This window comes from Scomber japonicus, chromosome 22 (assembly GCF_027409825.1).
Source record: "Scomber japonicus isolate fScoJap1 chromosome 22, fScoJap1.pri, whole genome shotgun sequence".
Lineage (NCBI taxonomy): Eukaryota > Metazoa > Chordata > Actinopteri > Scombriformes > Scombridae > Scomber > Scomber japonicus.
The window spans coordinates 6,247,662-6,261,250 of record NC_070599.1 but is presented as its reverse complement, the minus strand read 5'-3'; the positions used below and the strand labels follow the sequence as shown (position 1 = coordinate 6,261,250).

The 13,589-nt window shown below is 42.1% G+C and overlaps 1 protein-coding gene across 1 annotated transcript in view; it reads right to left on the bottom strand.

The window, feature by feature from the left end:
* The window catches only part of LOC128383382 (mitogen-activated protein kinase kinase kinase 11), a 39,874-nt gene extending 31,584 nt beyond the window's left edge, over positions 1-8,290 (bottom strand). Inside the window, exon 1 of the mRNA XM_053343013.1 lies at positions 7,534-8,290. Within this exon, the coding sequence (XP_053198988.1) occupies positions 7,534-8,290 (757 nt within the window). The remainder of the gene's footprint in view (positions 1-7,533) is intronic.
* Positions 8,291-13,589: the final 5,299 nt, after the last annotated feature.

Genomic DNA, 13,589 nt, shown 5'->3' with positions numbered 1-13,589 from the left:
AATCTCTCAGCTCTCACGCATTCAGAGGAAACTGATCTAACTTTTTTTTTTTTTTTTTTTACACAGTATTACAGCAATAATGCACAAGTTCCTCTGCAGTGTTTCCTTCTATGGTGTTTTAAAAGCTCACTGCTGTTTCACTACATTTCCCAGAGGTCACTAGTGCCAATCAAGCAGTGTAGCTGAATTGTCTTTTCCTTGAATTTCTCTGGTGCTCTTTACCCTCGCCATTCAGTCACGGTGGCGATTTGTTCTCACGCTATTGGGTTTTCTTTGAAACGAGACTTTGTTGCTACTGTCTGACATGGAAAACACTTCCTGTTTGCCGGAGGATGAGCCCCATCCAGCATATGAAGCCAGATGTACACGTGGTGTGGACTCTTCTACAGAATGCATGTACTATTACTGGATTCATGTCTATATCTGTGCAGAAACTGTACAAACATACAGTAGCTGTAAAAACACCCCTCCCTTCACGCATGCTTTTACATCATGCACACACACACACACACACACACACACACACACACACACACACAAACTAATTACAAGTCAGCTGAGTTCAGTGTGATGAAGCAGTGAGGCAGAGGAGAGGATAACATCAGGAAGGGGATTCCTGTGATATTTTCATTGAGGCTGTAGTGTTTTCAGCTCAATGTGGATCTCAGAGTTTCCTTAAAAGTTGTTTTTTATTCTTTTTAATCTTTTAATCTAGACGCCCCCGCCCCCCTCCCCTCCAAGTACAAATGTGTTTTGTATATTGGTCCTTAATGCGTGAGCTGAAAGTGTGTTCAGAGTTCATCTTCTCATTTAAAATCTCACGTCAACAATTGAACTGTATAAGTGCTATTTTGAGACATCGCACCTTATCTGTGAGTCAATCATGGTCCAATGTGCAAGTTACAAAAGGGTGGTGTGAAAGCTTGCAACGTGTGTGAGAAAGGAGTAGAGGTAGTAGTTAAACTCTTAAAATAAAAAAAAATTGTCAAGAGTTCGTGTAAGTTGAAAACTGTCTAAATGGTAACTACTCACTCTTATTCTGATAACGCCCTGCCTTTGTGGCAATAGGGGCAATATGTGTAGGAAGTGGGGCTTTCACAGCAACATAGTGTGAGACATGGGGGCTCAGGAGACACTGTTTCCATTATATGACATCATATGCCAACATGAATTCATGTGATTATGTGTACAGTGCAAAAAAATCATGTAGTGTGTAGCTCGTCTTTAACTAGCTAATCAAACATATTAGACACATATTATTAGTCCGAGCAGAGTATTCCTGTCTTAAAACATGGAGTGGATCTTTAACTAACCACATCCTGTCAGACATGCTTCATGTGTGTGTGTGTGTGAGCCTCTTAATACCATCTTAAAACATGGCTGGAGGGGATCTTTAAAGCAACATTATGCAACTATTTTAGCTTAAAATAACAGCTTCCGAGTCATTCTGATGGTTCACTGACTTGTAACAGAGAGAATGGTGCTTCCTTCATTCCCACACTGTGCTTTGAACTCCCGTTGTTGCATTATGTAACATTAGTTGAACAGGTATGATCATCTGCGACAGACAGCAGTTACATGGATGTAACTTCAGTTCTAGGAGTACATGCAGATGGCTTTTCAGCTAATAAGACACATCTGATGAGCCCAATCATTGTTCTCTGACCAATATGTAACTGTATCATTATCAACAGATGCACAAGAGACCTGAACCCTTCCTGTCACATGACAACTGAGTAAACTCTTCGCTGATGAAGACGTGAAGGCATGATGTGATTTAAAGTTCTGGAACAATGGATCTCGATTTCAAATGATTTTTGTCAAGCTAGTGTTACCAATGTGAAAAAAGAATTTCCCCATTCAAATCAGTCCAAATAGTGCAGTGGAAATAAAAAAGTGTCATTTGGATCATTCATTTGACTTGTGTTATTAATATTATGTCAGTTGAACTGTGGTGTGCATGATGACACAGACTGATTTACTGGTGTCAGACAAAGGTCGATTTTTTTTTTCCAAACAAAGGAACAGTCAGTTATAGATAACATGTTCCACTGTTATAGTATGCTTCTGTATGTGCAAAGTGTCTAAAGTGTTTCTAATGGACATACAGTGAGAAGCTGATTCCAACTGTTCTTTCTTTCAACCTCAATAGCTAATTTCCTTTTGTTCTAAAGTTTGTCTTGGCAATGATTCCAAAAAATTGGAGCATTAAAAAGCTATTAAGACTTATCAAGGGATTGGTTTCAAGGTCAGTTTGCCTTAATTGACATGTTCTCCTGGCCAATCACAGTCAGCCCTGTCGGTTGCTGTTTGCTTATCCCACCCTCAGCTCCTCTAAGGCTCTGCCCTTGACCCAAATTCAGACATTCTAGCTCCAGCTGCAGAATCTATGTCATTAAATGAACCAAATGACAAATTTAACATCAGCTGAAGATATAAGAGTAAAAAATAAAAATGTTGCTTTCATTATTTGGATGTATTTTATAATAAAGATTATATGTGACCCTGGCTTGGCTTAACAGGAACAGAAACATCTCTGTTCCACAACTAATGGCACTATCTTCATGTTTTTTACATACACTGTTTTGAATTGGGCTGACTTGGTGTATCTACTCGAAGGCTGTTGAAGAACACGCAGCAGTCAATAAAACATTTGACTGGCAAAGGTCAAGCCTTACTGACATTCTTACATTCTGCAGATAGGAGTTTTATCACGTTCTTTCTCTCTCGTGAGCGGTTTATACGTCAGTATTTGTGCACCCATCGCATAAAAAGCTGCTTTAACAAAACACAGCTGCATAGTCAAGACTTTTTTTTTCACTAAATGACTCTAAAATGGCTAAATAATGGCTAATAATTCCTCCTGCTAAACAGGGAAATGTGGATATATATGTGTGTGTGTGTGTGTGTGTGTGTAAGCGCAGTGGTAACAGGAGGGCAGTTCACCACACACATGCAAACATCACTAACCCAGCCGCCAGTACACTCAGACACACACACACACACACACACACACACACACACACACACACACACACACAGGGGATGTTTTGAGTGCGCTGCAGTGTGGGGCACTGGGGGCCCTGAATGAAAACATGCTGGTAGAGGGATGTATCAGATGTTTGTCCACTCGTGGAAAAAGAAAAAAAAAAAAAAAGAAAGAAAAAAAAAAAAGACATGTTGATCCAAGATCTAACTGTGGCTTCTTCCTGAAAAAAAAGGGGGCCTGTGAGTTCCAGCCCAGCAAGTGCTTAGCTTGGCACTTTCCCCACACAGTTCTAACTAAAGCCTCTGCACAGTTTTATGGCATGCGGTGATGCCTATAGCTGTTTTTGGGTCTATGGAGGCTTTGTGCAGATAACTGGCAGCGTATGGATGACAGTTTGTTTTTTAATAGTGATAGTGGACCAGGCTCTCACTGTTACCCGTTTGGAGTTTGGCAACGTGTTTAGGTTACTTTTTTTTTTTTTTATCTGGCTAAACTGTGTGAAATGGAGGCGAGCGACCTAAAAAGATAAAAAAAACTGAATGATGCTCCAAACATGTGAATCACCACCAGCTGAAGACACTTTGAGAGATATTTACCAAATCAACAAATAAAGCAATTCAAACTCTTTGCTTCCTCTAAAAAGCAACCTTCTTTAACTGTAAGATAGCACTCAGGATCCTGTTGACTTTGGACGAGCAAAAGCTTTACAAAGTTGAAACCAATTAAAAACACCTCCGCACTTCATCACAGACTATGTGAGATCACCGTTCCATCAACTGGCTCACCAGGAAAGTGACTTTCACTTAATCCATGTATGTGTATAGTGAGTCAGGCTGAGTCCACGTCTTTGTTTGAGTTACAGTACAGTGCACACCACAGTAGGCCAGGCCGTGTATGACCTGACCATCCCCAGATTGAAACATTCCAGCTTCTGTCATTTTTCCATAGAACTGTCATGTCATGAAATAACTGCCATCAATGGGTGTGAAGCCAATAGGCTCTTTTTTACTGTTAGATTTTTTCCTCCTTTGAGAGACTATAGCAACAAGTGATGAGCGTAGACAATACACATATGATGCTGTGTTATTCTAGCCTACTTGTGCAAAAAGTATTGACTACATATTACAGGCTGCAGTAGATCTACAATAGCTATATGCATGTGACTGTAGGCTATGTTTAATGACCAGTCTGAAATATGACACTTGTCACACTTCAACAGGCAAAAATAAAGTGATTGCCATGTAGACTTGATGATGTAAAGCAAGTAGTTTTACTTTTGATTTTTCCTCCTTTGAATGCTTTTAATAGCAAGATCACACATGCAGTAGAACAAGAATAGCTATGTTGCGTGTGGAAGTGATTCACACGCATGCATCTCATCGAGCAGGGCTTCACACAAACACACACACACACACACACACACACACACACACACACACAACCCCCCCTCATCTAACATCTAAACCGAGCAATTATGACAGTTTTAAAGCCGTTTAAAGTGCTTCAGCTCAATAGTTTAAAAGACATCTAGTAAAGAAAGTGATGTTTGTGCTGCACTTGTTTGATTTGTTCTGCGGTTCGTTCAGCAAACCGAGTTCCAAAGTAAGATTTGTCCTCGTTTGTAGATAAAAATGAGACAGTTCAAAGTCTGAGGCTGTTTTTTTGTATTGTGTGGCAGCTGCTGTCTGGTTCGGAGCTGCAATCCGCTCCAGTGACCACTCTGGTCTGACTGTTAACGTCAGCATCAGCCAATGATAGAACGGTGATGGATGAAATGAAGTGAATTTATAAAAGTGTACATGTACTAAGCCACAGTGGAATGCCATGACAACAACAACAAAAAATAAGATAAAAAAAATATGTACATTTTGGATATTTTTCTTTTCAAAACGGAGCAAATAACATGTAATTTAGAAAGCAGGTCTCTATGCTGAAGCAGAAAAAAACATGCAATTTGATTTCAGTTGAGCTTAAATAGAGTGTTTACTGTAGAACTGTATGGCAGACCATTAAAAAAAAACAACACAATACTAATAAATGTGAGAGGATGCAATCAAAAGTAACCCTGCTGGAGTTGAATTAGCTCTCATCTGCAGACATACGGGCACAATAATGACCCAAAGAGCCTCCTCTCTCCTCTATTTTCTATTTACTTTTGGTGGAATTCCAGTTATGGCCTCTGGCTTGGACCCAAGCGTCCCACCATGCATGTACTTTCTTCAATGATCCTGTTTAATCAGCATCTTCCACACAGGCCAATGCGCTCGGTCGCTCATTAGCTTCGGCTGCAACTCTTGGCTCTTGTTTACAAGGCTCTTCTGGGATAATGACCATTCACCTTAATCCATCTGTGTAACGGCCAGGCCTAATGCTCAAGAGTCAGCTTATTTTAAATGTAGAGCTGTGCTGGTGGCCAATATCCTCATTATCTTGCTTAGGTTGACATGATATTTTAGAATAATGTGATGTTTTTTAGTTATGAGCACATTGCATTATAGTCCACAGGAGGCTAAAGTTGGAAATAAGGTTCCTGTCTCCTCCTTGACATATTTCTCCCTGTATGACCGCAGACGGCAGCAGCAAAATGGCAGCTCTAAAGAAAGAAGAACTTGCACTAGTTTTCCTGAGGAACTGACACCATTATGTGAGGTCTAACCATTGATGCTTTGGTACATTTTGTACCGTCTAGCCTTCCGTCTCATTCCCTTTTAAACTATTCTATTAGGTTGCATTTTTTATGTTGAGATGCACCTGTGAGTTAAACCTGTCAGCACTTCAACGTACAGCGAGGCGCATTATTGTCAAACTGACAGAACCCCCGCCCCCCATACACACACACACACACATACACATACACACACTCACTCACACCGTCCCCTCTGTTCCCATCCGCCCCCACCCCCTCCTCCTCCTCCTCCACCACCACAACAGGATATTGCTCAGTGGCACAACAGGGTTATGGCTGTATGGAGACATGTAGGGGCAGGCCAGGGACAAAGATCCAGAGAAGAATTAAAAAACAAGAGGCAGGAGGAGGCAAGAGAGTGATACGATCTCCCGGCGCACAGAGAGAGGGATTGTGTTCGGGTTTTGGCCAGCCTCATATACAAACACCATATTAACATAACTCCTCTTTCTTTTTGCGCGACAGGAGATGTTTTCCAGCGGCGAAGGTCTACCTCTACTGGGAATGAACCCGATTCAGGGGTGAAGGGGGGGTGAAACAGAGTGTGAGCAGATGCTGAAGTGGAACAGAAAAAGGTGGAAGGAGGGAGGCTAGGAAGTGGTTTGATGATTGTGACTGACAGAAACAGTTAGTGCTCGTTCAAAACGTTGCAGCCGATAAAAAAAAAGGGTGAAAAATATGGAAATGTTGAAAGGAGTCTTGGAGAGAGAGGTATTCTTAGAACGTGCTGAATAGGGGATTCTTTGTGTTAAACAAACCTTGAAACGGAGTGAACCTTCTACTTCTACCAACCGAGGTCGTCCTCTTAGAAACTACAGCGCTGAATGTTTTGCGGTGTCAGTTAAACATGGAGCGAGCCTGATCTTTTCTATTTTAGTGCACTTTGGCAATTAGGATCTGCAGTAACAGACAGGATGAGCTGAGAGAGGTTGGAAATCTTTTTGTACCGCTACAGATACAGCCACAGAGTTGACAGGGATTATATGCTGCATGGCAAGAATGATAATAACAGAGGGGAGGCTGCTGTAAAATTCAGGTGGCTCAGTGTGGAGGTTCGCTTAAAAGCTCTGTTATAGAGCTGAGAGAAGCACTTGTTATGCTTCAAAAGGAGGGCAGAAGGCTTTATCAGCAATACATCTCCCTGCTATGTAGCTTTAATGACAAGGTCCAATGCCTACGTGTCTGCCGTAAGCGCCAAAGAAACTGACGCAAGAGCATCTCAATACTCCCCAGATGGCATCAAAGTCCAAAGCGGTGCTGAGACAGAGACTCTTGAATTCCTGACCTTTGCGACAGTTTGTAGCAAAGGTCTGGCATTTTGTCCTATCAACACATATTCACAGGCCTCTCAGTCTGTGAACTCAGTAGCCTTGGCCTACCTTTGACAGCCTGGGATTCACATGACTGGGCTACGTCTCAAAAAGATGTGTTGTCCCTAAACGCTAATCTTGTCCTTAAATGCACCGTCACGATCTTTAACAACTGTTGATAACAGTTGACGTATTAGCAACAGATCGGACTGCAGCAATACGCTACGTTGAGAATCAAAAAGAGATGATTTAATTTCCCAGACTAATGAGATGTTTGTCTACTGGAGCACAGGCCTTACAGTATGAGGACAGAGTTAAAAAGGTTGCCTTTGTTCTAGATGTGGCCTTGTAAGCAGTGAGAGAGACCACTGGTGCTTTACATACACTCGGACACCATGTTCCATCAATGCCACAGGGTTTATTGCCACAGTGAGTGCAGTAAATATGTCCACCATTTATTTTCACCAATTTTACTCTGACAGATTGGGGATAGGCTGGGTTTGATTGATGATGACTTGCAGTGTAGGCTTGATGGATAGTGAACTTACTATTATTGGACTTGAGATCCCGGTGGATGACAGGGACGATGGCCTCGGTGTGCAGGTACAGCATCCCTTTGGCAATCTGTACAGCCCAGTTGACCAGGACATGCGGCGGGATACGACGGCCCGCCAGTGCCCGGCTCAGCGGCCCACCAGAGGCATACTCCATGATGAGGCACAGGTTGGGCTCCTGAAGACAAACGCCTTTCAGGGCAATGATGTTGGGGTGGGTGAGCATGGCGAACAGACGCGCCTCCTGCCTCACATTCTGCGCCGTCACGCTGATGTCCTCATCCGGGTCTTGGCGGGCAGCCTTCACGGCCACAAGCCCACCTCTCCATGTACCGCGATACACCTTCCCAAAGCCACCGACCCCGATGACCTCCTCCAGGCTCAGTTCCCGAAAATCCACATCCGCGGGTTCAAGCTCAGCCACCACGGCCGGGCTGAGCTCGGCGACCACACCAGTGCCCGGAAGATTCCCATATCCACTGGGCTTGAAGGAGCCATAGTTTGAGGGAAAGATGCCCACCTTGTTGTTGACCTTCCCCGCCCACCAGCCCTCATCCCCTGATATCTCAGAGTCCAGAGAGAGGACTTCCACCAGGTCACCTTTACGCAAGGTGAGCTCATCTTTACAGGACGCCTCATAGTCAAATAAGGCCGTCCACACTGGGTTGGTGAAGTTCCCTTTTTGCGATTGATCCAAATTTTTCCAGTTCGACAGCGGGCCTCGACTGAATATGTTCTTCAGTGGCTCCATGGAGCCTCACGCAGATGTTTTGACTGGATCTGATTTTGCACCCCAAGGGTTTGAAAATAAAGTACAAAGGAGTACTTTATTGCGCCTCGCTCCCTTTCCTGTCTTTCTTGTTGGTTCATCAGGGACCACTGAAATGTGTTCAAAAGCTTGACCAACAAGCGGGCTGCAAGAGAGGATTCAAAGATAACCGAACAGCAAGTGTCTTTCATTCGTCTTGACATTAAATGCAAACGCTCTTGATTTTGAAAATGCACAATCGGCCTAGAGATCGCTCTCGTCTGATAAAGCGTTTCAAAAGCTGGGAACGGCAGCACACCGCTTCCACTGGATTTCTCTCTATTCAAGTGATGTGGTGTGTGGTTTCCCAACACATGGTTTGAGCACAATATAATTTCACCAGCCTGTATTTAAGAGACTCTTGAATCACCTCATTATGGGTGAATTAGCTCTTTTTTTCTCTTCCCCTCATTCAATTGGCACCTGTTGAATCCTGATTTAGAAAGGTGCTAAAAGTGCACCAAAAGCTCGTTGTAAAGCACTTCAAGTGTTCCAATTGCAACTCCAAGGTGAGGTCCACGCTGCATTTAGCTGTCCATTTGACTTTTTCATGTATTTTTAGCCATTAAGTGCAGTGGCCACCACAAGCAGGAAGCGCTGAGAAAACGGAGAAGAATAGCAGGAAAGGAGCATTGAGTCCAGCCAACCAGTGTTTCACGACAAGTTTCAGAGCTGAGCAGTTCGCATTATTAAACCCACATCTCCAATAACCGCGTGTGACCGCAATTTAGCGGCGCTCCCGCAAGAAATCCCGCATCCCATTGCGAGAGAGTATCCATACTGACGGTGTAAAGAGAGCAGAAGCACGTCAATAAGCCGGACTTTATCACAACACTGAAACTTCGGAACTGTCGACTTTTGTAACAGGAAGAGCTATCCAAACCTGCCTGACTTTACTTTTTCCAGAGTGAAACGCGCAGTAAAAACATATCCCGCTGCTTCCTAATTGGAGTTCATTGCGTGGCCCTCGTCCCCGCTCGGTGGTGTTGTTGTTACAGTTGGTTATCCAAACAGCGCCATAACTCCATCATAAGTTCTTCTCACACTCCTCTTCCTCCGTCAGTGTCCACTCGCCAGGACCTCGAACCACTTCTACGTGTGTGCTTACAGTCAGTAGAGAGGGTGGGGTTTCAAAACTTTTTTTTCTCTCCCTACAGGAAGAGTCAGATGACACAGGCCACAGTCAAGCTAGCGACGACGAGGAGTAATACGACTTCCGCCGCCACCGTCAAAATAAAAGCACGATACACGACAACGCTTTATTTGCGCCACACAGAAAACAAATGCAGTCTGTCGAGGGTTGAATTTAAAAGGTTGAAAAATATAAGTATAATTAGGCATATTAAGCTTAATAAAGGTGCCAGAAATGTAATGTAATATTCGTGAGTGTGTTTTAATTTGTGTATAATCAGCTGTAAATAGGATTCCATGTATTTTCGTTAGCTTGGAATGAGCCCTTTATATTTACATAGAGAGCGGGTCCTCTTCTACAGTAGCCCAGAATGGACAATCCAAACACTGGCTCTAGAGAAGGAGGGTTTTCGCGTTTTTCGCACATTTCTCAGTCACTGTAGATTATCGTACACGCTTGGAAGGGGGTTAAGGGTTAAGGTTAGGCAATGATCAACCTAACTGATGCCTCCACACTGCACATTTAGCCTAACTTCAAATATCAGGGACAACGACTGCGTGTGATGACATAATATATTATCATAAAGTCAGTATCGAGACATTATTATGTGGATAATGTGTTCAAGAAAGGTTATAAACTTCCTTTCTTTACTGATTTATTTTAAATGTGAACTCAATAGATTTTTTAAGGCATTTTTTTCTCAATTTTGTTCTCCATGATAACACAGACTGCTGTTGATGGGGATCCCACAGCATCTGCACTCAGCATTAGTGTGATTTATAGTACAAGTGTAGCAGTGCTGTATGTGTGATATCAAGTTGATGCTAAAAACCTTTTTTGTGTTACTTATGGAAGGAATTATAGTGAAATAAATGATTTGGGACCTCCTTTGAGAAAGACTGGCCTATACATATGTATTTATGGAACTTCTATTCTGAATGTATTAATTTCCTGTACTTTTTTGGCCACTTCCTGCTAACTTTACACTCTACAGAAATGTAAAGAGTATCAAGTTGGCAGAAAATACTAAAGAGGAAGCGATGCCTTCAATTTAAAAGAGCAAAAGTTCATGCACTTTGATAACAGCCGTACATATTTAAAAGGCCAGCATAGTCATTTCATTGTTTGACATTTTGTGAATAGAACACTTGTTCTTTGATTTACAGTGCATATTATCTGCCAAATGTGTTGTAATCTTACTTTTTATTTTGAAACTCATACCAGAAGTCCTCCTTGTGTTTGCTGACTTGACACATTCACTGTAACAGGTGGAAAATTAACCTGAGAAAGTGAAAATGCTCAGATGACATTGACCAAAATGCACCACAGTAATACGCAGTCATTAGTAAAGTAATGTAAATTCAATTATAGGTAGGCAAATGTGCAGATATCAAAAAATGATCAACACAAATCACATTTTTCCTGAAAATAGGCTGTCAGTGTGTCATTATTTGGCATTTGGTGTGTCACTATGTATCTTTAGCAGTGTTAAGTTAACACACTCTGCATACATGCGGGAAATAAATGTAGTAACACTTTATATGTTGGTTGGAGTATGTTTAAAACTGCTTTTTGTTCAACTAAACCTCCATTTTTCTGTTCCTATGAGCATTACAATGCAGATAGGAGTGTCCTAAAGTGCCCTGAAGTGAAAACAGTATCCTGTAGTGCTTTCCTGCTGAATCAGTGGAGATACTAGGCTTTGGTGACATCCACTCAGCACACTCAGGGACAGTAGTTCATTACAAATTATCCCCATTGTCAAAGCAGAGAGAATAAACTGCTGCTGTTAGATTTCTGTGAATTTGTTCCAGAGTTTCTTTTGTCTGCTGTTACTTTGAACAAAAAAAGGAGTTTCAAGCTTCTCTTCAAGCAACACTTTTTAAAAAAGCCTTTAGCGTATGGCTGCTTTAATGCTTTTTACACAGTCTGACAGGGTCAAAGAGCTGACACATTTACTGCTGTAACAATTCCACTTAAGATAAAGTCAGATGTAGCTCGTTTAAAAGTTTTATTTTCCAGAACCATCTCATTATGGTGAAAGCACTGAAGCTCAGCAAAGTAGTTCTGCCTCAACAAGCCAGACTCTCCTTTCACTACTTACTTGACTGATTGACTGTTTGACACTGGCTATTTTCTGATGTCAATAGCAATGCAAACATACAGATTTGAGTTGATGAAAAGACATGACAAACAATTAAAACTATCATTGTAAGTCAAGATGTTGAAGTCACAGTGGAAGTATCTCATTATTTGGATGCACCATGAGTATTTAGTTTATCCTGTAAAAACGCTTTATTCCATATATCAAAGGTTTTCTTTGAGCAAATGGTTAATTTAAAGGTTTAAAATGTGAAATTCATCCATATTTTACTACATAGATTTCTGCTTGTTCTTGCTAAACCATCTCAAACAAAGTATTGCATGTAAAAATAGAAAAATGTTATTAATTTGTCACATCACTAAGATGGTATTTTCAGAGGTAAGTGTCCTTCATGTATTACAATCACAGCACTGACTTCAAGTTTCTTCTTCTTCTCTATATAAAGCTCTTGAAAGGCCTTTTAAGATTATTAAAAGCTACTGTATGAGTCACACTGACCTCGCAGGTCATCTATCACTGGTATTCTTCTCAGTAATGAGCATTGTATGTTAGTCATTGAGTAGGTTGTATGTGCTTGCTGCGACTTTCCCCATCTATGAAATGCGCAGTATAATTAAAGTTTGCCGTGCTGCGCCGCGCTCATTAATATGACCACAGTCGCTGCCTCAATGACAGAATATCTCACATACCACCTACCAGGGTGAAGCTGGGATGTAACGCTTAAAGAGTATGCAGAAATAGCCTACAGGTTTGAGAGCATATTAATGAGTTGGTTCCCAGCATGTCCTCTGATCAAGCCCACAGCAGGGCCAAAAACACAAGGTGCATTTTAAAACACCAGCTTTTCAACTACGCACTCAATGAGAGGCTTTTATTCTTAAAGGAAAATGGCATGGAATTCCTCTTTGCCACATTTTCCCATATTTCCAAAAAAGAGCTCTTAAAAACCAGTGGCTACATTGGGGAGGGGAAAGAGGGAGGTGGGGGTGGGAATCAGAAGGCCACCTTTGGCCCCGCCGGCTGCTGTGTGGAAACAGTGTGCTTCCTTCTGTTAGCCCTTTGATGGCTCTCCCTTCCCCTCCCTCCTTCCCTGCTGCCCCACGGCCACCGTTTGTTTGGACACCGACCTCCTAAAGCCAACCACCTACACCCCACCACCCCCCTTCCCCTCTCCTCCTCTTTCCCTCCCTTTTCTCCTCCTCCCCCACGCATATACACTCACACACACACACATATATATCAAACCCCACCCTCCTCTCAGTCCGCTGAGTCAACGCTTGTGCAGGAAGGATGCAGTTGTTTTTGCAGCCCTGGCTTGGGGTTGCTTGCTTGCTTGGGTGGGTGATGGGTGGAGGGTAGAGGAGGTAGCTGCATTTACAGGACAAAATGGACTGTTTAAAAAAATAAAGAAAGGAGGAGGAAGAGGAAAGGGGTTGGACATGCCATTCTGAAACTAAGTATGATGGTAACAATCACCTCTCTGTGAACACCCATCCCCGTAAACCTGTACTGTCTTGTACTTATCTGATTCAAATGCCAGGAGGCTGCAGTGCAGAGGAGAGGTAGCCTTTGTCTTAAACAGGCTGCTTGTACCACAGGGCGGTAAATCAACATGAAATGCATTCATGGGAAACTTTTTCTGAAAATTGCAGAACACAAATAATCAAACAGAAAATCAAAAAAAGGTGTGAAGAGGGCAAATGGTGTCTTCTACAGCTGTGAAACTGAAAGATAAAGGAAGGCGCTTTGAAATGTTTTACATAAAGATGCAGCAGGAATCAAGCTTTGCCCTTGGTGATAAACACATAAATGTATCTAAAGCTGTGGAGGAGAGCGTTTGAGGCTATTCATCTCTCGATGAACACAAAACAACAAACCCCAAACTGTTGCTTTTCTTTTTTCTTTTTTTTTTTTTTAATTGAAATGTGAACTTTATTTCACCCATACAAAATAAAAAGAATGTTAAAAGTTTACAATACAGTGTCAACATTACATACTGAGACTGA